Below are 27,659 nucleotides of genomic sequence, written 5' to 3' on the forward strand. Positions count from 1 at the left end.
CAAAGAGTTGATTTTTAAAAGAGATTTAGGAAATTCATCGTACATTCTCGCACATAGTTCATCTTACGTAAAAGGAAATTTACTTTGAAAATAACGCTTTTCAAACAACAATTCGCAATATTTTCCCGCGACTTGTTAGAAACAGATTCATTTCAGAAACTGCCAGACAGCATCAGATAAGAGGCATCACCGTGCTTACACAGCAACAGTGACATAGGAAGCCAGTATGTTCGTACATGTAAAACATTAAAAGATCTTACATCTTATCATAAAAGAAACAAGACATCAGAGGATACTCCAAGAGCGTCGGAATTTCATGAACTATACTAAAATTCATAGTTCACCTTACATTGCACATTCGTATGTCCAGATTCCCAATGATGTAGGCCTCGATCTGATATGAAACTTTTCAGTGTGGTTTTCGAGACGTAAATTTTCTTCGAGTACCAGTACTCTATTATTTCATGTTTGGTTCTTTGTTATGGCATAATGCCATACGTGCTAGAAGATGAAAACATGCACTTGAAACGCAGCGAATGGTCGAAACTAGCCAATAGTGTGGAATTAAACACTTCGTTTCAAATAAATTCACTGCCTCAGCAGGAAAGCCTAATAAAAGCCAAATATCTTTAGCAAAACGACAAAAATAACTTTATTGTTCTGCAAGGCGATTAATGCTTGGCTGTCAAAAAAGTGGAAATAAAATAAAATCTGAAACTAGTAACATATTTTAGCCTTCCGCAATTATGTGAATATATTTTAATTCACTTGATAGCTCCCACCCATAGAAATCTGTCTTGTTTTCATTTGACGTGAGAGCAGTAAAGGAAGAGGAAACAGAAAAATCACTAAATGTGAACACGGGTCACGTGGAGGCTACCCCCTCTCCCTCTATAACTCAGACTGCTCTGTGCATCAGAACGTAAAAAAACTTTTCAAAAATAAGATCATTGTGTAGCATACATCTTTCTGAAGAGTTTGATACATAAAACATATATCTTTCAGGGAATGTAAGACACGTTATTTGCTCTTAAGTGTGCAGTGCAGTGCAGTGCCACGACTCTTCAAACATTCTTACAGCGCACGCCACTGTATTTCGCTCTGTGGAACTCAAACGTGTATATTTTGTAATGGATGCAATCAAACTATTAGAGGACAGTGGAAATTAATATGTCCTGTAGTGCCTATACTGCTCCCAGTCGGCCCGTTTGACGTTCTGCCCAACCCCTCGCAATTAATACTGGATAGGATTATTTGTAACCAGGAGAACAAGTACTCTTCAGAAAATCTAGACTCTTTATTGCCTATCAGCTAATAACTTGCTCCTCTGTGCAACATAAAATTAAATATAGAATACCTAAAACCAGTAAAGACAGGAGACAGGCAAGACAGAACACATTTCTTCAATCCTTTGGTCCTAGCGATTTTTCTAATCTTGCTACAGCTTTACATGGCGTTCTTTCCTTTCTGCGAAAGAACTATTACCTTATCAAAGTTCGTCAAACGTTTTGCTATGTGAAAAATGGAAATCTCGTCGTCTAATACTGAAAAATCTGTTAATACAATTAGTACCCAAGGCTGGTGTGGTTTCTCAATCTGATTACGTCTATTTTGTCACTGTGTGCCTGATAAAACAAAACAGGCCTTTCTAATATTGCAGCAATTGTACCACACGCCAAATACGCGACACTGTTTTGGCAATAATGATCATTTTTATAATACGACAAAATAATTCACCAAGTACCAATACAAAATACCTATTTGGCCTACTACAAGCAAAAAGCTTTACGTTAGGAAATAGTTTCACATTTCATTCATGCACTCCAGTTTCTCATGCACGAGACTGAAAAATAGAACGAAATTTTACTATAAATTTGGAATCATCATATTCTTCCATAATTTGTGTGATGTCCCTTCTTCTCCTTCCTCATTCTAACAAACAGTCTTATCACTAATTCTGTAACTATTCCTACCACTGTCAAAACTCATTCTCCGGTTAACTTTACTACCCCTGCCACAATCACCGGTTTAGTTATCCACAGATTATTCTCCGGTTAGTCGTTATTACGAGTTCGTACAATGCGTTTCCCGCGCTACTTCCAGAATGGGACTTAAACACCTGCTAGCTGGGGACTGCAACTGGCCCTGTCTAGCGTAGCGATCTGGCCAAAAATTTTCTGTCAAAATTTCACTTTCTTGGATACACCGAGAAGATAATACGTAATCTTTCGTACCTGTTATTCCTGTTAGTCATTTATTTCCACTCTGGTAGTCTGAATCTATGGATTTCACTAGTAATTATGACAACGCTTGACATTCGCAAACCGAATGAACCACATAAACAAGCAGCAGTTGGCATTCTCCGGTTCAGTTTTATTCCGCTCAGCTCGTAAAGCCATGTCCGTTTTGTCTGCAGGAAAGTTTGTTTCTAGATGTGAAGACTATTCTCCTGGCAGAGGCATCACGTACAATATGCACCCATTCAAAAATCAACTTATAATTCATTCGGAAATCAACTTAGAATGTGTTCAAAAACCAGCAGGGGTGTGTTTCAAAATAATATGAATTATCGATAGACTGACGTGCGCTGGATACTAGGTCCTTTGTGAAACAAGGATTTTTTCCTCAAGAATATGAATCCCCCCCCCCCCCCCAAACTGCCGCCCGGTTCATATACCCCGGTTTGCCCTCACCCCCCACTAGATCCGGGCCTGCTGCACACGCGTGAATCTGACAGCTTGGGCGTGCCAGTAAAATTTTTCCGGGTACCATGTAGCTGGTTGCTGCTATTGCAACTTACACAGCCAACAGCCACATTTTTGTAGCCATAATCAGGGAAAGGTACTAAAAGGCCTTTGACACATTCTGCTGTTGGCAGACACTTGTACGAGCACTTTGTTATTTTATATGGCGCATTTCCTTTGCAATTTAAGTTTTATTTTCGTTTTTTTCTCTCGTTCATGTTTTAACGCTGCATTAGTATTCTGCAGTAGTGGGATACAGTAATATCCTTTAGTTAGAGTATTGGTTCTTAGCAGTCAAAATTACAAAAAATTAACTGAAAACTTGATCAACGAAAACTTCTCGGAATTCTAAAAAATTCCCGGATTTTTCCCGGTTGAAAAAATTCCTGGGTTATTCCTGGATCTCCCGGTCGTCCCGGGACGTAGACACCCTGTAGATCACTTGAAGTTTGTTCTTGTAGTAATTTATTTATTTATTTATTTTGTGCTCTCATGTTATCACCAGTCTGACTAAAATATTTGTCCTTATTTCGACTTTAATGCATGTAAAAAAGAACAAATTACATCTCTGTGCAAAATAGGCCTATGCCATACCTTTTTGTCAACATATTTGTTACAAGCAACAGTTGTATAGCACATGATGGATGCTGGCAAAGTTTCACTGTAAGAGTGAAAATTAATACAGATTGTGTAAAAGTGCGTGAAGTGACACCAACTGGTCATCAAAATGGAAGCAGACAGATGGACACTAATGAAAAAAAGCCACCCATACTACCGCAGTAAGTAAAAAACTAAATTTACATCCACATCGACCAATAAACAAATGGTGATACATTAAAGCATGTTTCATCTTCTTATCACAGAGCCAGCACGTAGCATTATCCTAGAAATAATCATGCATCCTCAAGAAACCATCTGAAGGTGAACCTGAAAAGGTTCGAAAACCGGTTCATTGAATAAAACTTAATTACTCAAAAAATTGACTGGTTGCAATTTTATTTAACTTATTTATGCTCAATTAACAGTCATGGGTTCTAAAATATCCCTAATGGATAAGCTTAACCCAAAATAATGCCTGGGTGTATGCAACCTCAAAGGTTGTCTCCAAGAGTGTAGCAGCAATAATTAATTAAGAACTGCAGAAAATTTATGCACACAAACTGTAAACATGTAAGAGCCACTGAAGTGGAGATATGAAAGCAAGTGTAAACGCAAAGTTATGGAAAACTAATCCTTATGTAGACACAAATGAAAATATATTTGATGTGGGATGGAAGGCAGATTAATGTTTAAGATCCTGTTTGTCATGAGGTCATTAGATTCGAAAGAACAATCCTCTTGTTTTCCTTAAGTGGAAATCATGAAAAGCCTAAATCCAGATGGCAGTATGGGGATTTGAAGAGATAAGGTGACGTGGCCTAATTAGTCTCTGCACACATGAAAACATGTCAATGGTGGGGAATGAGTATTGTGAAAAACCACACAATGAGATACAACTAACTTGTTAACAAGGAACCATTCATCCACCGGCAACTGATACAGTAACCTACATCTCAGTAATGTTCTTTCATTTCTCCACACCATCCTGCAAGGCAACATTTAACTTTCATAAAATAATGAAACTATCTACTGTTCTCCATTTTTGTCTCAATGGTTTGGGAATACTCCATGAACATGAGAGTGCTCATGTCACAACAGAATTCTGTTGATAGGGTGTATATGCAAACAAGGAAAACAAATTCCCCGGCTTCTTTCCAGATTTCCCGATTAAAAAATACACTTTCTCCCCGGTGAAAATACAGTTTTTCTGTGTTAAGTGACAGCACACTTTCCCTTGGGATCGTAAAACTTATCAATCCTTTGAATGGTTAAGGTTTCATACATCAGTGTAGAACCTCCTGCCACTTAATTCCACCAAAGACAGAATGTTAGTTTCCGGAGCACTGAAATCGAGATCACAATACGCTTTTGAAAGTCAATCATATGTCACATCACATGATCTCACCAGCCGATGATAGCAGATATTCATCACATTTAAACAGGGCTCCCAAAACCAAATTTCGTAAACCAATCTCTCAATACTGCTTCTGGGTTGTCATATAGACACTTCAAAATAGATTCTGGCAATCCGCTTCTGGTTGCTGGTTTTCCAGTTCTGCAATTGATTTTCATTGCCATGCATAAGCAGCTGGTATTGAAACATGCTTGGACTGTTAGGTTTCGTCTTGTTTTTAAAAATCTCGGCTAATATTGACAGAGTGGCTTTTTGTACAGTGAAGGATAAGTAGATATATTAGACTGAAGCTGTTTACAATTTGTCTAACTGTAAAGAAATAGCGATTGTGCTGACTAAATCGTAAACTGTATCTTCTGTTTTCCAGGTGCCGTTGTTAACTGAGCTAGCAAATCTGCTTCAGACCTTAACATGTAAACACAACAGCGAAAAACAGCTTCCGAAATTCAGTTTTCGCCTTTCGGGAGATGTGTTGCATGTAAACATAGTGAGTCAGAGCACAGGACATATAGCAGCATCACTGTTAAGTAACATGAACAAACAAATAGGAAAAGTTAATGATTTAAATTAACATACATAGCGCAGCTACAAGGAAAGTGAAGATTTCACATATAATATTTGTCATTTTTGCATGTGGTTACACTTCGATGCATCACACAAATGTGCTAGTAAAATTTTGAGTAATGATGTAAATGTCTGGTCTTCTGGGCTCGAAATTCTTCTAAGTGGCTGGCCCCCAAAGTGTTAAGCTTTCAAATGAAAATCAAACACTCTGTGATTTAAAAAATTCAAAGCACGTTCGCACCTGTAACATAACTCACATTGCGTAAAATGAAATTTACTTTGAAAGTAAGGCTTTTCAAATGACCAATTGCAATACTTTCTCGCAACCTGTTAGAATTCATTTCAGCAGTTATTAGAGAGTGCCAGAAAGCAGCATTACTGTGTCTACATGGCTACGATGACGTAGGTAGCTCACATGTTCGCACGTATATGGCATTACGAGATCTTACATTATGTCATAAACAGAACAACACAGCAGAAGATACTCCAAAAGCATCAGAATTTCATAAACCTTACTAAAACCCATAATTTGACTTAAAGAGCACATTCGTATGTCCAGATTCGCAAAGAAGTAGGCCCCAAGCTGATATTAACTTTCCAGAGTGGTTTTCGGAACGCAAATTTTCTTGAAATACCAGTATTGTATTCTCTCATGTTTAGTTCTTTATTGTGGCTTAATGCCATACATCCCAAAAGGTAACAATGTGCACTTGAACTTCTGCATACAGTTCATACTAGCCAATAGTGTTTCAAATAAACTGGCTACCTGTGGGGAAAAGAAAGCGAAATTATTTTTGTAAATTGACAAAAATAACTTCATTATTCTGCAAGGCAATTAATACCATACTGCCAGAAACCTGGAAACAAAATAAAATCAGAAAACTGAAACTAATACCATATTTTAGCCTTTCATAATTGTGTTAATATTTTAATTCACTTTATAGCTTCCAGCCATAGAAATCCGTTTTGTTCTTGACAGCTGTAGACCACGAGGAAACAGCAAAATCACTACACATAAACAAGGTTCCCATGGAGACTACCCCTCATCCCACTACAACTCTGATTACTCTGCGCATGTGTGAATCTGGCAGCTCGGGTGCATCAGAAAAACGTTTCCGGGTACCATCTGGCTGCTTGTTGTTATTGCTGATACAGCTCGTGTCTAGTTACCTTGGATAAGCTTACAGATGCACTTCAAGTAGCCAGAAGCAGGAGAAGGTACTGCTCATACGTGACTCAACTGCACATGCGCACAAGCCTGCTGGCAACTGCTCAAATGAACACAACGTTAACCATTGTGACGTCACTTCCATTGGGAGCAGTTTGTTGTTATGAAGTATTGCATAGTATTCATCCAAAAACCTTCAACACATTTTGCTGTAGACAGATGCTTGTGTGTGCACTGTGTTTTGTTACTGTAAATGGGGCATTTTCTTTGCAACTTAAGTTTTATTTATTTTTTTCCCTGTATGTTTTATTGCTGCTGCAGTATTATATTGCAGTAACGGCTAAAGTAAAATTCTTTGTTAGAGTATCAGTTCTTATGAGTAAAAACTACAGAAATTTAAATGAAAACTAAAAAAAAAGAAAAAAGAAAACAAAACAAAAAACGAAAAATTCCCAGGTTTTTCCTGGTTTTCTCCCAGATGAAAAAATTCCTGAATTTTTCCAAATTTTTTGGTTGTCCTGGAGCATATACACACTGCATTGAGCAAGTTTGGGACATCATAATATGATATGTGCATGTCCTAGACAGAGCTGTGTTCACTCTACATTAGTTTTGCATGACAGTTAAGGTGTCATGAAGCAATGAGGCTCCTCAATGTTTCTGATGACTCATGAAATTCATGCTATAATCCACTGCCACTGACATCAGGGTAAATGATGGGTGCTATTAGCTACTAGTCTCTGGGAAAGTGTGTATTAATTTGCTTGCTCAAGAATGTCAGCAAAATAAATTTAACAATGACTTTTTTATGTAAGAGTTGTATTAATCTAGGTTAGCCCAGCTTATTGCAGGTATTTCCCTCTCAGTACAACACATGAAATTATAATTTAACAAGACATAGCTGACAGCAACTCACCAAGCCAAATGTTGTTATTTTCACTCTCACAGTGTTCTAATTCAGGTCTAATTTTGACATCATCCTCAGTTGAAACAGGATCTTCCAATGGAAAAACCTCAATTCGTCTCTGAAGGGGATCGTATATTTGCCACGTGAGTAACAACACCACATCAACAAGTAGAAATCCAGTTACCATGAGGTACAGTTTCCACGGTTCAACTTTCTACCACAGAAAAAAAGAAAACATACTTAAAACATTTTAGCTAATAATTTGAAGAAACTGCAATTTTTAACTGCATTAAAATTTTATTAATTAAACTAAACTAGGGCATAGATTAAAGCCCATTTTCTTTCCATTTGTCACTTTGTGTGTGTTTAACCTGGATTTTTTACTCAGGTTTCAAGCTAATTACTTTTTTTAATACAAAACAACAGGCAAAAGTTTTATACAGAGGAACAACCAAACCATGAGTAACTGATTGCATAATTTAAAAAATTATGAAAGTGTGTGTTAAAAAAGAAATGACATTGTTCATTAGGTATCCTGTTCTCCACTAATGCTTGCTTTTGCACATGTGATGTAAAGTTTACAAATACAAAGCATTGCTTTAGATAAAGCAGAGCCTGACATTGAATCCATGAAAAAGAATGTGTTAGGTCCCAATTCTGACATCTTGGCTAACAGTAGAGTACAAAACTGCAACACAGATGGCACAATTGTTTAATTTCTGAATATATTTTATGAGCATTTCTATAAACAGCACAAAGTACAGGTTCATCATACATTGTTCTATAACAACAGGTTCACCATACATTGTTCTATAACAACAAGCTGTCACAAAACATACCTTAATATCAGTCTTTGCTTTTGTAGTAAGACGATGGACTCTCCACACTTTACTAAACATGGCACCATAAGCAAGTGTAAATCCTGTACAAAGCAGCCAAGCACGAGCCTGGCAAATTACTGGGTACACATTAGGACTCACAAACTGTCCATCTAGGCCTAACAAGAAAACTGACCACAGGCAAGCACAGACACCAACCAGCATAATTGTGTTACACACCGGATGTGATGACTGAATGACCCTGTAGAGAGAAAATTCAGTATCAAGTCTAGTGAACTTCAACACCGTGACAGTATTTGAACTATACCTCTGCAATTATGACAGAGCTCACATTTCATCTTCCTTTTCACCATTCTTACGCCATATTCCTCAAGTATAATCTATACCTCCCTTTTTATTGTCACTCATAGCTGAAACAGCAACTAAGCAACTGAAAAATATTTATTAGAGAAGCATGTCCACAAAATGTAGGGCAGTGGGTGAGAAAGAGGGTAGTAGAGGGGGGGTGGGGGGGAGGTACTGGGAGGTAGTGCTATTGCTGTACATGATCCAGTAAAGTACACCTTTCCTCTGACTATATCCCGCACCCTCAGGAATGACATCAAAGAAAAGAAGTTTAAGGAATAGTCACATGAAAATGGGTCAGCATACAGACCTGAGGGTCCCCACAAGTTCAAAAATCTTTTACTCACAACAGATACAGTACTGAAATATGTGTAAGGTAGTCAGCATAACAACAACTTGCTTACACGTTTGAATTCATTGAATGTGAGCATAGCTGCCAACCTTGAGAAGATGATCTCAGTAATCACCCAGCAAATGGCAGATTTCCATACTCACCAGAAAATTTTAAAAATTAGAAGCCTCATTTAGGCCTTTAAACATTTTATTTCAGACATTTTCCAACCCTAAATAAAGAAGATATGTTTATTTGATCACATATTTATTTTTGCATTCATTCTGAAATTAATGAAATTATCATTCTGAACTAAGAAAACTTCATTTGCCATAATGTCACTCAGGCTTCCAATGAATGTGATGGGAGAATCTGCAGTTGATGATTCTCCTGTCACATCCTAGTTTACTGTCAACTGCTGCCTCCTACATACATTCATTTCTGCCTCATAGAAAGCTTTTTGCCGTCCTTTCATATGGCAGGAGGCCACATAACTTGCTGACAACAACAAATCAGGTGACTTGTTGTCGTTGTTGTTGTTGCAATATTTGGAAATGAGGGACTTAACTTTTTTAAAATCTATGTCACTGTTCCTGGTGAAAGGTAAGGAAGCATATTTTTTGCACAGAGTAATATGTCTGTTTGTTATTTTGATAATCAGGACTCCTGAAATTCCAAGGGCACTCCTTTGCCTCATAGAGAGTGACAAATTCATAAATTTTGCTTCTTGCCACTCCATTTCATAAAGGAACAATCATAAAGATGATACACAACACTACAAACAGAGCAAAAACAAACACTAGTGCTGCATAGTGGCATTTAGTGGTAGCAGCCCAGGAAAAGTGTACCTTTTATGTGTACGTACACAGCTGAGGAACACTGGTTCTGTGTTGCCAAGATGTTCACAACATGTTGCAAACATTGGTAGTCCAGTACTAGCCACAAACAATGCTGCAGAATGTGTTTCAAATTCAGTGTAAAGGTGCCTTTAGTAAGCTGTGGTGGTAAAATCATTTGTAGATAGGTTTACTGTGTACTCAGGAAATCATTACCATCTACAAGACATTTTAGTGACATATTATTAGTGAAATGTACATAGAACTTTTTTTAATTTTTTAAAACACCAAACTGTGCAATGTCTATTACTGTAATTTTCAGTAACTTCTCGTGACTCCGAAATTAAGGTGATGAATCCATAACAATTACTGACAATCCTTAATAGTTGGCAGCCATGTGGGAGTGAGGATAGTGATAAGTGTACACATTTGATTTCTGTTGGCATACTACTACCCTGCTATGGAATAAGTGTTAATTACAAGAAATGAGTGACTGCTTCATTCATTAACAGCAAAACCTAGTGAACATGTCTGAAACAAAATCAGCTAATACTAATATTTGGCAAGTCAAAACTTGGTCTGGCATGCCACTTCCTGACTAGTCACTATTTATGGTCACAAAATAGTTAAAATGGAGAAATCAATCAAAAAGAAGTCTACACTGAAAATCAACAGATAAATTTATTGCAAAAGCCAGTAACAGTAACATTTTAGCAGCAACAGGCATTACTATCTTTTTTGTGACTATAAGAGAAACAGTTACATATCTGGATTAGATAATTATAAATTTTTAGAGTTCTCTCTCTCTCTCTCTCTCTCTCTCTCTCTCTCTCTCTCAAAATTTATAATTATCTAATCTAGACATCAGCATTAGTCACACTAAAACAAGCAATTCATATAAAATGATAGAGGCATAATAACAATTATGGTTATGAAATATGTGGAAATCAGGGTGCATTAACTGACCTCCTATGGCGATACCAAACATTAAACACAATTAGAGCAATCGCTGCCATGATGCCCACACATGATATTGTCCACATGCATATAAAAAGGGGCAAAGAAACTGTACGGAGAACCCTTCGAACTATTGTACGGTCCTGTGGAACTTTCCCACCTGCAATAAAAATATAAGTGTTAATAAATAAAAAGTTTGATGCACATGTACCGATACACGCATGCACACACCAATGGCAAAAGGCATGAGAGAAAAATAGTGAAGCCAGTATCTGCATATCTTACCTATCCAACGCTCTTTGTTCAGCCAAGTCAAATTATCACTCTGTGTGTCATAGTAGCCCAACTTCACATAGTTCCCATCTATCACCTGTTCTATTTGTGTCAGAGCAATTCTGTCACCTTGAGAGCTGAATGCAACAAAACCCTGAAAGAGGATAAAATGCCAGTATCTCCATAATTAAAAGTCAAGGTGAACAACAAAGATAAAAATCATGCAAATTCTACCCAAAACTACCACACATAATTATCAACATACAACTGAGTATGATAAAAGTCACAATATAAAAAATTGTATGATTCATTATTTAAGCACTTGACTTTTTTGCTGTAAACAGTGAATTGGACTTTCATAAAACACAAACATAGTATTTTACTGTAAAGAAGTCAGAGACCCTTCTATTTATTTATTTATTTTCTCTCCAAATAACAGTCAGTTTTTGGACATTGTGATAGATTTAGTGCACGCAGACAAAACTTAAGTTCACATATATATAAATTCAGACATTGATATAAAGAATGAAGATAAGAAATTATTGGTTTTATGGCTATGAACACAGCTTTATAAAGAGAAACTACAACTTTACATCTTCTACTGAATAACAGCTTTTCTTTATTAATAAATGCTTTGGTTTATTCTTGAATATATTTAAATTAGCTATCTTGATATCAGATGGTAGTCTCTGTTGATCTATTGTGCATAAGGAAGAGTGACCAGTCAAATATTTACCAAGGAAAATTGCCAAACAGCCATATGTTTCGAGAAGTTATTTTATTCAATCAACCAGTTTCAGCATCTGAATAATGTCATCTTCAAACCCCTATGCACTCCATGCACAGACAATCATACATGTCAATATTATGAAAAGGATAGTTGCTACTCACCATATAGCGATGCTGAGTCGCAGATAGGCACAACAAAATGGCTGTCACAAAATAAGCTATCGGCCAACAAGGCCTTTGTCAAAAATGGACAAAACACACACACACACACACACACACACACACACACACACACACACACACGTGCAAATGCAACTCACACATACTTGACCACAGGTGTGTGTGTGTGTGTGTGTGTGTGTGTGTGTGTGTGTGTGTGTGTGTGTGTGTGTGTGTGTGCGTGCGTGTGTATTTTTGACGAAGGCCTTGTTGGCCGAAATTTTTGTGACAGTCTTTTTGCTGTGCCTATCTGTAACTCAGCATCTTTGCTACATGGTGAGTAGCAACTATCCTTTTCATAATATTATTACATTACAGCCTGGATTTTCCATTGTTTGAGATGTATCAGTACTTGCATAAATGGAGCCCTCAATATCTGGAGTCCATGAATTTGTTTTAGGAGTGTTTACTTCACAGACTTGAGTTGTGGTCATCTTTGAAATAAACACTCCTTCAAACGAATTCACGAAATCCAGATGTTGAGGGCCCCATTCATGCAAGTATTGATATATCTGATTGCCTATACATGGAGTGCATGGAGGAATGAAGATGGCATTATTGAGCTGCTGAAATTGGTTGTCTAAATAAAATAACTTCTCAAAACATACGGCTGATGGTGATTTTCCTTGATATACAGATGGTAGTATGTTGTAAAAAAAATTGTTCCTATTGTATGTGGGCTATGTACTGTTTATTATATTATGTTCTGGAATTAGTTTCACAAACACGAATGTCTGCAGGATGTGCATAGAGAATACAGTAGGCATTTTATATTTTCTGAAAATTTCTCTACAAGGATCTCTCTTGTTTACCTTAGCTACCACTCTTATTGCCCTTTTTGTAGTCTAAAAATCCTGCCTGTATAGACTGCTGGTGCCCCACTCCATAGCTTAGTATGATATGGAAGATCTGAATGTACCAATTTGAAACATACTTGTCTTAATCTATCATGGTCCAGGAAGGCTTGGACCTGTTTCAGCTGATACACATTTGTATTCATTTTCTTATAAATATGATCTACATGCTCGTTCCATGACAGGCGATCATCACCAATAATAGCAGCTTATTGTCAATGGAGGTATAAACTGAGTACTATTTATGTTCTGATTATAGCTCAGCATGAACTACATTGCCACTGTCTTCTCTTTCTTTACAAGTAGCTATTTACAGTAAGGTAGACAGACAGAAAACTGTAATAGATTTCACTACAATTGGCAGCAGTTGGCATATCATTGCCCCAACTGACAAAAGATTTGTCATCGGCACAGCTTAAAACCTTGCAATTTTGGGGTCCAATAACATCATTAACACATGAAAGGTACAGAAAAGGCCCTATTATATTTCCTTGAGGCACAGCATATTGAAGTATCCTGTAGGTCGATTTAGATGTTACCAACTGTTCATTCCTTTTGTAACTTAGCTTGACTTTAAAATAGGCAGTAAGTAGTTATAAGGCTACTCCTCTCATTCTTTAGTTTTCCAAATTATGCAATAGAACTGTATGATTCACAGTATCCAAAGCTTTACTCATATCCACAAAAGTGCGTTACCTTGTCTCCTTTATCCAGCTGGTTTAATATTTTGTATTTAGAAATTGCAACTGCTGTTTAAGATCTTTCTCTTCTAAAACCATGTTGTAGATTGCTGAATAGACTGTGTTTGATGAAATATGCCTCTAACAAAGTTAATGATATTGGCCTTTAGTTTTTTGTGTCAATTTTCATTCCCTTCTTACACAATGGTAGAATTTCAGTGACTTTCATGTGATCAGGGAATCTCCAAGGCAGAGGGAGCCATTTATTAGGTGTGTCAGATGATACACTCTGCATTCATTTAGCAGCTAAGGTGAAATTTCTTCCCAGCTGCAAGACACTGTAGCTTGAAGTTGTGAAACGAGTGCTAGGAGGTCCCTCTCAGTAATGCCATGGGTGAAAAAAGATTGGCTAGTGTTTCTAACATTAAAATTGGGTGTCAGTCATGTTCTCCAATTGTAATAAACTTCCGTATGAATGTGTCACAAGATTTATTATAATTAAATTTTCTTCTGTACATAAAGGTATCACTTTTAGTTATGTCTGCATTCCCCATACCAATTTCCATAGTAAGAGCTCTGTGGTCGGATATGTGGTTTTCTAAGGTAGTTCTGTTTCCATTCTCCTTTTGTTACATTTGTAAGGATGTGGTCAATGCAAGTCTGTACACCTACAGCAATTCTTGTAGGTTCAGAGTTTATATGGTTATAACTATAACACTGTAATAGGTCAACATAATACAAATAATTAAAGCTATTATTTAATGAGTCTATGTTGATGTCTCCAACAAACAACACTTTTTATACAATGATGTCTTCTCCGATGAGTCCTCCAGGGAAAAAAAAATTTCAGTGTTGTTTCCAGATGACCTAATCAGGCCATTGTCCCCTACTTTTAAATATTTTGCTGTAACCTCAAGTACCATTTTGGTACTCAGATCATAAATCCCTTTGACTTTTTCACGTGCTATATCACTTCTACTCCAAATGCCCACCCTGACACATTTGTGTGTCTTTCTAAGAACAGGTTTATGTGTTTGTAATTATTTAGCCTGTATCCATATGCTTCCTCTTCCTTTGCAACCCAATTCACTCACTATGAAGAAATGTGGTTTAGTTTCATTAAGAGATATGCTCAAGAGTTTGTTTTTATTATTACTGAATACTCTGGTATTTAAGGGTCCAGGTTGCTCTAGAGAAAGGATTCCTATTACCTTTGTGTTTGAAGATTTTGTTTAAGTCATCTTTTTCTGCAATAATTGTGTGTATCTTGTCACGTGAAAAATTTTTTGCCTTCAAAATTTAGACGCTGAAACAGGTACCCAATTGGATTATACTGACAGGTATCAACCTGTACACTTTCTCCATTTATTTACTGCTGCTGAAAGTACCTGTAATTTGTAGCAATCAAGGAGTATCCCACACAATTCAAACTGTCAGCTGTTAAGTCTGTCGACATTGGAACACGACATGAATCCTTGATGGATTGGCTATAATAACAGTGTAACTAAAGAGAATGTCATACACAATATGAGAAACTTGCAGTTCACCTAATTTTTACCATTTTTCTATGGCACATCATCTCAAATGCTTTGATTTGCCTATCTCCTAGTTTTTTTCACAGACCATGATTCACTTCCATACAATGCTGTGCTTTAAATGCACATTTTCAGAATTTTCTTCCTCAAATTAAGGCTGACGCTTGATAGTAGTAGACATATTATGGCCAGGAATATCATCTATGCCTGTACTAGTCTGCTTTTTACATCTTCCCAGCTTCATCTGCCATGTGTTATTTTGTTTCCCAGGTAGCAGAATTCCCTCACTTTTTCTACTTCATATTCATTAATTTTGATGTTAAATTTATTGCTAATCTCATTTCTACTACTTATTATTACTTTTGTCCTTCTTTGGTTTATTCTCAATCCACAGTGTGTGTGTGCTCATTAGTATATTCAATCCAGATCTGTCTTCATGACCATAAATAATGTGTGGCACTCATTTTTGCACCAGAAGACAAGCAGTCTTTGTAGTTGTCCTCATGATTTTCGATTAAATGCAGTTGGTTTTACACAATCCGGCTTTACTTGCTGAGCACCCATTTCGACAGATTTCTTTAGAGCAGTGCTGGATTTGTCACACATATCTGAATCGGTTTGTGGTCACTGTAGTGTATATCTCTGTATACATATTGTAGGCAAAGCTAAAACAACATTTCAAGTTACTGATGGACATGAATGATTCTGGGGCAGCACTGAAAGGTGTTCTCTGCCAGTTGTTCAGAAGACATACAACTTCTGAACAGACAAAGCTCTTAACAGTTTGACACTTAGGTGTAGATGGTGGTAAATTTCTATGGCAAATTATGAGCAATAAAATCCTTAAAAATGAGGAACGGTTTGGCAAGCAGTGCAATATCGTTGAGGGGCTCTTGATGCAGACTTCCATTGGAGGGAACATGCAAAGAACAATTACCCTATTTGATACAAGGGTACTAACCAGAGACAGTTGAGAAGCTGGTGACAAGGGAGTGAGATGATAAGTATCTGTTGCTGACAACTGTAGTGGTTCAACCTTTACCTCTCTCCAGTGATACCCTTACTATGAGGGACTTATCCACCTAGCAAAGGAGTGTCATGTGCCTCCGGGGTAATCAACCAAGTTCTTCCCTGTGCTAAGCTGAATTCAGTTCCACATGGGTCCTGAGCCCATTTATGTCCCATTGAACCATATTTCTTTCATCATACACTCTTGACATGTTGGTCACACTGGAACATTTGAGGGAGTGTCTGAAGGATCTGTCATTTATTTCAAGCATATATCAAATATGCATACTGTCTGTGGAAAGGGCACCTGATTCTTCAGGTAGTACCTGCAACGCATGGATGGATGGATGGATGGATGGATGGATGGATGGCTTGACTAACTTTCTTTTGTTTTTCCCTTCCCGGTACTTTTTTCCCTTCAAAGAGGATGTGATTGTCTTTCTATGTGATATGGAATTGCCTGATCACAAGGTTTCATGTGCTCCGAGGTACTATTTTCTGACAGTTTCTCTAATTGTATGGAAGAGACAATAGACTTAGCAAGTCCACCACCGCAAGTTAAATTTTAGCTGAAAGTGTGTGCCAATTTGAGCTGAGTGAGTTCAAACTGTGTAATCCATCTTCTGCACAGTTGTTTTGGTTACGGACTGTAATGAAAGTACAGACACACAATTTTTGAGCCTATTACTTTCTTTGTTCAGAACAAATCACTTTCTTCAAGACATTAATTTCCTGAATGTTCTACTCTTCCATAAATAATGGGCAGTCTGCACTCCAAATAACATGATTCTCAGAGAAGGTTACACATGTTTGTGGTGATGAACAATGTCCCAGTATTATGTGCAGTTGTGGCACATTTATGCCATGTTGCCTCAACACTGCATGATATGGTAGTATTTCCATGGTACTGACAATGCTACGAAGCATCTCCCTAAATTTGGAGCATAAGGTCTTACTTTAATATGGAGGAATACAGCCGTTATGGTTTCTGGCAGCACAGGACAGCTAAGTGATGGTGTAAAAATTGCAATTTTATTTTCTACTGCTGTATCAACTTGCAGCTGTTACTGCTGAACAACTGGACAATTTACAATTATGATAAATACAGCCCCTTTGCATCTTTATTACTTTCACAGCACAGCACTGCAGCAGCTTGCAGAAAATTAAATTTTCCAAGAAAAGTTGTCATCTGTTTAAAACACACAAGTTTTAGTTCTATGCCAATGGCCTTGCCATAGCAGTAACACCAGTTTCCATCATATCACTGAAGTTATATGCTGTCAGGCTTGACTAGCACTTGGGTGAGTGACCATCCAGATCTGCCGAATGCTGTTGGCAAGCGGGGTGCACTCAGCTCTTGTGAGGCAAATTGAGAAACTACTTGATTAAGAAGTAGCAGCTCTGGTCACAAAAACTGACAATGACCAGGGGAGTGGTGTGCTGACCGCATGCCCCTCTGCATCCACATCCACATCCAGTGATGCCCATCGGCTGAGGATGACACTGATCGGTCAGAAACACTGGGCCTTCCTAGGCCTGTTTGAATGAGTTCCAACTTTTAGTTCTATGAAAACTTTGACGTATGTATCACACATTTTCATTTTGAAAAGAGGCACAGTAATTTCAATTTTACCAAAGTATGTGAAGTGAAATTAAGGCTACTAGAAATATATAGCACAGTTGTTCTTATAGACGTAATCAACTGTTGAAAACAGCACCAAGAACATTTCCAACAGATTTCAAAGCTTTATAATTTTTCTGACCTTCCTTAAATACCTACATTCTTACTTTTCTTAGTTGAGGGGATTCAAGCAAGGACACTGACATTTCCATTCCTATTCCTTGATTTGAAAGCTACAGAAATTATCAAGTTTATTATGTGCACTCACTTTAATTGTTGAGATTTTTGGAAATGTATATTTACTACAACTGTGTGTATCCAATCTTACAGCTTCTATTGTTATTACTAACATATTGTTTATCTACTATCAAATTCTGAAATATATAGGTATTAACTTACAGATACTCCTAAGAACTGTGTGCTGTTGATTGCAGAGTAAATGTCATTTGCTATTTCTTTGTTGGTGTAAGTAAAATTTTTTAAACTCATCCCACGGTGGTGAAGGTGTTCCATTGTCTTATTGAAAGCTAAGAAAGAAACAGAAAGAAAGAATTTACTTAAACATTAACAACATTAGAGACAATATAAAATTATCCCTTTTATATAAATCACACCACACACACTAACAATAGCTTAAATAAATGCACACAAAAATTATGTAAATATGTGATGAAGAATCTACACCTCCACAACTTTTCAGATTGCTAAAAGAAAAGTGTTTACAGATGCAGAAACAGTCAGTTTTAATTTTTTGCCTATTTATTGAACAAAATGACTTTATATTCAATATAAGAAGTAAAAATTACAAACTTTCAAAATTATGGTGTTCCCATTACTGTATGCACACTTACAGTAATTTGTCATAAACAAATGTGCAATTAAGCCATGCTCTGCAATACGTAAAGTAATAACAGATGCAAACTAAGTGCCTCAGTAAAACGTAGTAAGGTGACGGTACTGGTGTGATGACATCATTATGCACAACTGCCAATCTTAACAGTTGGAAAATTCACTTCATTAAGGCAGGTGCAAATTTCCAGAATATGTCATAACTGTATATCAAAAATTGAACAGTGACACTTTTTGCTTAAGAAGTGATCTTCATTGAAAGTTTATTCATAAAGAAGTATCAATAATGTTTGGACAGTACAAATATAAAGTTTCCATACTTAAGTATTATGAAACATCAGAGAGAAAAAATAAAATAAAACAGCATTTCCACAAACCATCAAGCAGATACAACACTAATTAAGAAAATTTTTTGAGTGAAAAGTAAAATGTCTTCTCAACAAAGCTCTTCTAAAACATAGACGTCTTCCATTTTAGAGATCTAACATAAATACTGATCTCTCGGGGAGAAAACTGTACTTATGCTTTCAGTGGCAATATCATAAAACAAAATGATTAACTTCTGCCTGCTCTTGTAGAACCACTCTAGACTCACTATCCTTCTATTCTTATCCTACTTCACTGCTTCTCCAACTTAAATGTCAAACAGTCATAGCTATCACAAGCAGCTTCCTTGACTTACAAGATAACTGAAAAGAATGCTTATGCATGAACTTCTTAAATAGTTTTACATTCTAATTATGCTATGATCACCTAATACACAACTGTGATACTATGTTTCCAAAAGGTGCAATTTCCAGTCAGTTACTGTAGCACCGGCTAAATTTAGTAAGGGAACATTATCTATGCATAGTCCGCCCCCAGTAGCTGAGTAGCAGCACGACAGAATGTCAATCCTAAGGGCCCGGGTGCAATTCCCAGCTGGGTTGGAGATTTTCTCCGCTCACGGACTGGCTGTTGTGTAGTCCTAATCATCATCATTCATCCCCATCGACGAGCAACTCACCAAAGCGGCATCAAATCAAAAGGCTTGCACCCAGCGAACGGTCTACCTGACGGGACGCCCTAGCCACATGACATTTACATTTATCTATCCATAACAAAGTTGTGCAATTACCTTTCCTCCACTCTCAAATTCTTTGGAAAATATTTCTTACTCGCAACAAACACGTTTCTTCAAAATATTATATTGCCCTCTAGTTTTAAATCTAAGGTCAGTTTCCTGGAGTTCTTAAATCTTACTTTCTTCATCTTCCCTTATAGATCATATGAAGAACAACATTTTCATCAAATCAGCTGACTAGCAGGTTTTCAAATAATTTGCTTACAAATTTTCTGTAGAAGTCAAGCACCTGCTTCTTCCATTTCTGCATACATTCTTCGCCACCTGTGCATTTGATTAGTCTTCACCAATGTGTACTTTTTTCAAAATAGCGTAAATAAATTTAAAATATGGCATAACCATTGCTGCTGAGAAATAGTTACATATGACAATAAAACGAGAAAGAAAATTTATTCCCAGCATTGTCAAGTAGCGTATTATGGCAAATTTGTAGTGTTCTTCCATGGAAAATCATAATGAATCTCATTACAATGTGCATCCAATCTAAGAAAATATGGAAGATAATAAGTTATCAGATATCAAGTGCTAGAATTTAAAGCTCATGGTGATTTGAATCATTTCTCTCTTGCTTTGATGCTACTTGTGGTGCAACAAAAAATAAAGTGTAGTAACTGTGCACTGTGTTTTGGTTACCTTTGCGGACTACTAAATGTTTCTGGGTTACATTTAAAATTACAGCAGATTAGATAATTTAGTGTGGGTTTACCTAAATATACAGAGTAGCACCAATCACGAGTTCATCATTTTCCTGTGCATTTGAAAACATATTGACAGGAAATTCACAAATCATTTGCACTATCTGGCCTGTTTAAACAAAAGTTATTTTTAATTTTTATCAGGTCTTACACTTCTTAGAGTATTAAAAATGCTGCATTTCCAATTATTTTGACATCAAAAATAAGACAAGCACACCTATGCTATGTCACTCACTATATAATTTTATTTTCACGGGGAATCAATAAAGCATATCTTTGCTCAAAATGCTTCCTTTTAATTCATGGTTTCAGCTGAGATAAGAAGCAAGCATCATGAATTACATGCATGACAGCACAAATGCAGTGAATGCAACACATAACCAAAGAAAGCCATTCCCTTATTTAGGGGATAAAATTGAAATACCCCATTTAGAAAATTATATTGTTCATAAAGCTGGGAAAATACTTTACACTGAATACTTAGAACATTTTCAATGGTGTGGTAACATAAAAGAAAATCACAGAAAATTTGAGCATATATAAGAATTGGTGCACTTATAAAAGGGAAAATAGGGTGACTTGTTCACTACTTTTTATAAGCTGCAATCATGCTCATGAACTAAAAGCAGATGCATAATTATTGAAGCTGCTTTTTTTTTTTTACTAGTGGAACAAATCAAAGGCTCACCTAGAGCCACAGCCCACACCGCATCATATGCCAGAGGAGCTTCCTGGTAGCCTTCAGGATAGCGCATGTTAGCTATGTCGTAGCGTGAGCTCAAAGCTTCATTAAGCCTCTGGCGGAAGTCTTCTGATGTCTGTAAGTCAGCACATTCAATTGTGCTTACACTTTGGAAAATATTTTGTGTGTGTGTGTGTGTGTGTGTGTGTGTGTGTGTGTGTGTGTGTGTGTGTGGGAGGGAGGGATGGAGGGAGGGGGGGAGGAGGGGAGGGGGGGGGGGGAAGAGAGCGCTGAAGTCCAAGTGCATGAGCTCATTTGATTATGCAGAGTGACCAGTTTCAGTGTTTCAATATAAAAGTAGCTATAACAAAAGTGATAAATCTTTGCATCTGATACACATTTCATACACCACATACTTAGGAAGCATAACATTCTAAACACAAAAAGCAGTTAATGTACAAAGATGGTTGCAGAAAGCTTAGTAGTTACTATGTGATCTTACTTATAACTCTGTTATAGCTCCACTAGGAATGGCATCAGTGGCGCAGGTGACATTATCTCAGTATATGTAAAAGGTTATGTCAACCATTAATGACCACATGCAAATGGTTAGTAGGGGTACAGATACGAAATTTAAACAAAGCTATACACTTATCGAAAAACTGTATAACCTCACTTTTTTGTTTCTGGAATTAATGTTTCCCTGCCATTTATGACATTTCTTTTTTATTGCTCCCTTCTAATTTCCTATGTCCACAATTTTAATTTACACCATATTTTGCATCAAAATATTTGTAATTTTCCTACAATTTATGCTTTATGAAAAAATATTCGTAGAGAAAAAAAATGATGCTCGCACGGCATGGGCCATCAAGTAGTGTTTACAAAGGTTACATGGTTCATTTTTTGACTCTAGGGTGCTCTATTTATTGGATTTGAACTGGTAAATGGGTAAAAGTTGGAACAATTCATGCTGTATCTCCTGCTGCTGCCAAGCTCTACTTGGCGTATTGGCTGATGGAAGTAACTAGGTTTGTTCGCATAAAAATATCATGATCAATTACAACTATTTACAAACTGTCTCTAATGTGCTTGTGCAGTTTCACGATTGTTATGATCATCACATGACACCTTTGTCAAACCATATTTAGCATGTTTCGCCATTTGGCCACTTGTAGTGCTAGTTGACACCTTCACTCACATGTTTTTGGTTTAAACACAGTGCAAATTATGATTTTTTTTTTTTAAATTCTGAGTGAAATGTGCTTAGAGAATTTATTCTCATTGTCAAATGCAGTATTTACGTATGTATCTTTTGTGATGTTACACAATCAATCAATGTCAGTGATAGTTTGCATGTGTGTAGTTCTCTACATAACTCAGGAGGCACAGTACCTTATAACCTAAAAAAAAAAAAAAAAACGGCTACAATGCAAGAGATGTAGAACAACACATATGCAACCACCACAAAAAATACTTATGCAAATATTTGCAATTTACAATGAGAAAAATTTCTTGAAATGTGTTGTGCTAAGCACAAAAAAAATACATAATGGATGCAGTGTTTCATTTTTTAAAATCCTGAATAACAGCTGCAGGCTTTCCAAAAACATAGATTATGATGTATGAAATTGAGTCAAATGTTTCTACTTCACACACAGTTACCAGTTCCAGTTATATTAGCAGTTTTTATTAGATAATAAACTAGTCCCTGACAAGTAGTTTGATACCTATTATGTACATATATCATGCAGGAAGTGCCAAAATGCCAGGAGTATCCTATACACAACTTTCACAGCTTAAAACATTATTTCCCACATTCAACATTTTCCCCTCAGTTTACACCACTTTTTTGAAGACCCTTGAAAAGTGTAAAAGCCAGGTTTCATTTTAAGTACACAATGTCCACAACTCTCTTCAAACTTGTTATTACCACGAGAAAAATCATATCTGAGCTACGCTTCAAAATTGAACTGACAATCACCACGTCCAAGATTTTCACTCATTTGAAGTGATTTTTTAAATGGGAAAACAAATGGGGATGTGAAGAAGGATTTTATTCCCACTCCTGAGTACAAGTCCAGTGTCCTAATCAGCTCAGTCCATTAACTATATTATGAATACATTGGCAGATCACTAAACACACACACACACACACACACACACACACACACACACACACAAAGTAGTTAATTGGTGTCCACCCAACTCCCACACCATTCTTTCCTGTCCATTCTCATTCCACTCCTGCTTCCAACCTCCTACCGCAAGCTGTTCCAATGCTGCACCATCAGGAAACAGCACCTCTGACTGCCCCTAATCTCACTCACAAACATGTGCAAATAATATGGGCTACATGCTGAAAGGCTCTATTGCAAGAGTTCTGCATGTGCAGGAGCTGCTTGGTCATCCTTGCCCACATATGCTCAGGCAGTGCAGTACAGTCACATACTCTGCAGCCCGGCTCTAATACTGCCCCTGCACCAGCTGTCTGCTCATCACTGCCCATCTATGCCCATGGGCATCTGGCTGCCCCCCAGGCAGGCAGGCATACGAGCTGGAACAGCCTATCCTCCCACATAGCTCAATGGTTAAGCCACTAGCCCTCCATTTGGGAGGTACGGCACCCTTATCTAATCTGAGTTAGTGCTTTATCTATGATGATATTGTCATCAATGAGATGTTAAAACTCTAATCTTCTCTCCCCCAGGCCCATGGGTTAAAGGCCTGTGGAAGCCCCTTTCACCCGTCCACCAGCTCCTGTTCCAGACTGGTGATTGTAATCTTAAACAACTGACTTGACGATGGATGTATAATCTTTTGGAACACACAATGGGATGACAAATAAATGTCAATTGTTACAGAATACCGATTTATATTTTTTTTATCCTACTGGATCAAGAACCAACCATGAAAGCAGCCACATCATAATACATTTTGTTTGAATCACTGCACAGCATTCCACAAGGATGTAACCAGCGAAGTATGTACCTGGATGAATGGCTACTGCCAAACTGTTGACTTGTGTCGTTCAAATCCTTCTCCCCTCTCTAATTCAACCCCAACTTTTCAAAATTGCATATGTGACATCATGGTGCAACATACCCTCCACTCCTGTAACCCCCCCTCCTCCCTTTTCCATAATCTGTGCCAGCACCTGTCCTCTAAATGCTAACACCCCCCCCCCCCCCAACTGGCCACCGTTCCCACCATACTTCATCCAATTATACTTACACTAGCCCTGATAACCAGCTTTTTTTCTGATCTACACTATCTCCCTATCTGGAACACTTTCCTTACATCTTCCCCTGTTGTCCTCCATCTTCACTGTAGTCTCCCTCTCCATAGTTATTTGTTTATCTAGTAATGTTATTCCCAGCAATCCTCTAACACTCTAACCTTCCCTGCACCAGCTACTTTTCCCTAATATGCTTCAACTTTCCTAACTTTCTCACGTCCCATTCCACCCTCTCGCAATTTCACGTTCCTTCCATTTCCTCACCATTTACTTCATCCTGTGCCACTACTTGCCTCACTTAGGCAGCAGCATCTGGAGACAACTGTGGCTCTCTGTGTGAGGGAAAATATGCACACATTAATTCCATGCAAGATTTTTCAGAATATTGTATGGCACTTTTGTGTCCGGATCATACTTTCTGCCCAATGAAGATTATTAAATTTTTTCTTCTTTAAAACATCTTTCCACACAACTTGTAAATATCGAAAACTGTTAATCACAGAATTCTTTATTAAGCATTAAGCATTTCAAAATTTCACCATCTGACAGACTCTGTGGGATAAAGTGTACAAAGAAATTAACAACAACAAATACATATATAATGTAAGCATGCAAACTAGTGATCGATAAACAGAATTTTCAATTTTTACAATTGATATCATACTGCATCTGAATCAAACTTTAGTAAAAGGCTTGCAATAGTGAGCACACAGACTGAATACAATACACATCTCATTTCATATAGGCATATTTGAAGAAAACCAGTGCCAAACTGATCTGCACCTTTAACCAAGATATGCATGGATATTTTTTGGTATTTTCACACATCTGCTTCAAGTACACTGATAGTGTGCTCCAGTATTATCTCCATCTGCTCTTTTTTTAACCTTTATAATTGTAATACTAACTTCAATTTAATTTCAAGTTGTTGCCAGTCATCTAGGCTTACCCAAATGGTTGTGCTGTAAGCCATTTATTATATGTTTGACTACTGTAATAATACTACATTTCGTCATACTCGTGCAACATTTTAGCTTGTGATGATTGTAAATTTATTCTTTTACAACTTCTACTATATTTTTATTCTGTGATTTAGATCCACTGCAGAACAACAGTTAATTATTGCAAATATGGCTTCTGTTATAATAAGGACTAATGAGTACCTCTGTTACAGCATTCATGACATTGCCTTTTGACACATATTTCATATTAAATAAATTTGATCTAACGTCAACATATAAGTTTCTTCTCTATAAAAATAGCATAAATGTATCTCTGTCAAGTTGTCTACAATTTTATATAATGACATGTAGTTCATCGCTATGTAAAAATTATCCATTGTCAACAAAAGTTTTTCTTTTACAAATAACATAGGTGTGTTTTAATATATTACATTTTAATGAAGGCATTGTTAGTATAGCGACAACACAGAGAATGGTTGCTTTTTTAAGTAATTTTTTGATTTCATTTCTACGGTGAATGTTACCACCAACCTACTGGCCTTCATTTACTCCTCAGATAGCTTATCCACCACAATCAGTTTAGCTCTGGCTCTCTTCAAATAGGCAATGGCACTGTCAAATAGGCCTATATAAGATGAGATCTGTATTATATTCAGTCTGTGGGCTCACTTTTGCAAACCTTTTACTACAGTTTGATTTAAATGCAAGTAAAAATTGAAAATTCTGTATATCGATCACCAGTTTGCACACTTACATTATGTATGTATTTGTTATTGTTAATTTCTTTGTACATTTAATCTTACAGATTCTGTCTAACAATGAAATTTCAAAATGTCTAATACTTGATACAGAACTGTTCAATCAAGACTTATCCATATCTCCAAGTTAATCCGAATCTGAATGGTTACGTGCCTCCACCATGGATGTACTGCTCCATCAAGTAAGACAACTACATAACAGGATTTCAGAATGCTTAAACTGCAAGTGCTGTTCATTCCTTGAGAAATCTATGAATGGTACAAAAAATGTGCTCATAAAGAGAAACCAAGAATTCTCTAATACCATATCATAAAAACAGTGTTTTTCAAACTTAAAACAACCAGTTTTAAAATTTTTGAAATGACAGGCTGAAAGTGATGGCAATTATCGTTTGTTTAAAACCTGTTCAGAGCAAAAGCATATTTGTTCAGCGGTATGTAACCATATTCACTCATACACAAAATAACACATACAACTTCCAGTGCCAGTTTCGTTCTTATGTATGTTCATTTTGTAGTATGGTGGGACTACTGTTGTTTATGCTTTAGTTTTTCACATGTTGCATCTCCACTTCCACCACAAATACAAAAAATTAAACAAGGTGGAAATGCTAATCACCAGTGGCCTTAGACTTGATTTTAGGTGCCAAGCAACTAACTACAAAAGTTTCTGTGCCACAACCACAATACATATGAATTTTGTCACTTTTAAATTTTCCTATTGTTGAAGCTTTACTTTAAGTGTAGAATTCAAGACTATTTGAAGTTAAAATTTCCCCTTTCTTCATTCATTTATCATGTTTGACCATTGATAATGGTCAATTTCAGTCAGATAAGGTGTAATAGTGAATAAATTATAAATTGTTTGTACTGAGTTGGAGAAGAATTTCAATTTGGAGAATGGTAATACACATCTCATCCCAATCTTCCTGGAGAATATCACTTTCAAAAGAAGCTACAACATCAATTGAAATGACAAAAGTTGTAGCATCAACTCAAATGTCAAGAGCCATATCTGCACAGTATTACCAGAAGACAGAATTCTCTTACCATGCCTGAAATTGTGCGCTGATTATTTTGGTTCCACATCAGTGCTTCTGTTGTCAAATGTCCTTCAGCAGCTATCTTCATTTGTTCTTTAGTACATTCTATTTTTTCTTTTTCCAAATTTACTTCAAACCAGTTGTCTTCATACCAACCTGCGATAAAAAAAGATTATTACATCCGATGTGTCAAGAAATTATATTTACTAACTCAAATGTGTCTCAAATATACCTGAAAATGTGTGAATATACAACAACGGTAAATGAAGAATAAACAATCTGAAGTAATGGATGCATGAGAAAGTTTTATTTACATATTATGCAGGATATATATACTTAAAATAAATGAAATCACAATGTCTTACACTTACAGACAAATTGTATTGACAACGATTTCAGTGTTTAATACAGCTCCCTCTAATTAAAAAGCACTGCTATTCAGCACTGTTCTGGCATATATACTGATCTGGCATGTACACTAAGGCAGTAGATGTTCACAGCAACTGATTACTCTTTCAGTAAATCGAATCAGAGTTATTACTGTCTCAGTATTTTTATGCTTAGTACACTGTTCCTACTCTGTTCACAGCACAGAAATTTGATTCAGTGACTACTGCTCTATCTGTGCTCCATGCAAATGCAGTGTTTCTATGTAACAAATTTAAAGGGTTTTACTTCTCATTTT

At 36.7% G+C, this 27,659-nt stretch overlaps 1 protein-coding gene across 1 annotated transcript in view; it reads right to left on the minus strand.

Annotated features, from left to right (window-relative positions):
* LOC124721311 (gamma-aminobutyric acid type B receptor subunit 1) overlaps nt 1-27,659 on the minus strand; it is a 118,127-nt gene that overhangs the window by 46,891 nt on the left and 43,577 nt on the right. The window contains exons 7-13 of the mRNA XM_047246224.1: nt 26,982-27,130; nt 20,980-21,109; nt 18,024-18,151; nt 10,991-11,132; nt 10,715-10,865; nt 8,237-8,477; nt 7,407-7,611 (exon numbers count right to left, since the gene is read on the minus strand). Of these exons, the coding sequence (XP_047102180.1) occupies nt 7,407-7,611; nt 8,237-8,477; nt 10,715-10,865; nt 10,991-11,132; nt 18,024-18,151; nt 20,980-21,109; nt 26,982-27,130 (1,146 nt within the window). The remainder of the gene's footprint in view (nt 1-7,406; nt 7,612-8,236; nt 8,478-10,714; nt 10,866-10,990; nt 11,133-18,023; nt 18,152-20,979; nt 21,110-26,981; nt 27,131-27,659) is intronic.

The sequence above is a fragment of the Schistocerca piceifrons genome, chromosome X (assembly GCF_021461385.2).
Source record: "Schistocerca piceifrons isolate TAMUIC-IGC-003096 chromosome X, iqSchPice1.1, whole genome shotgun sequence".
Classification (NCBI taxonomy): Eukaryota; Metazoa; Arthropoda; class Insecta; order Orthoptera; family Acrididae; genus Schistocerca; species Schistocerca piceifrons.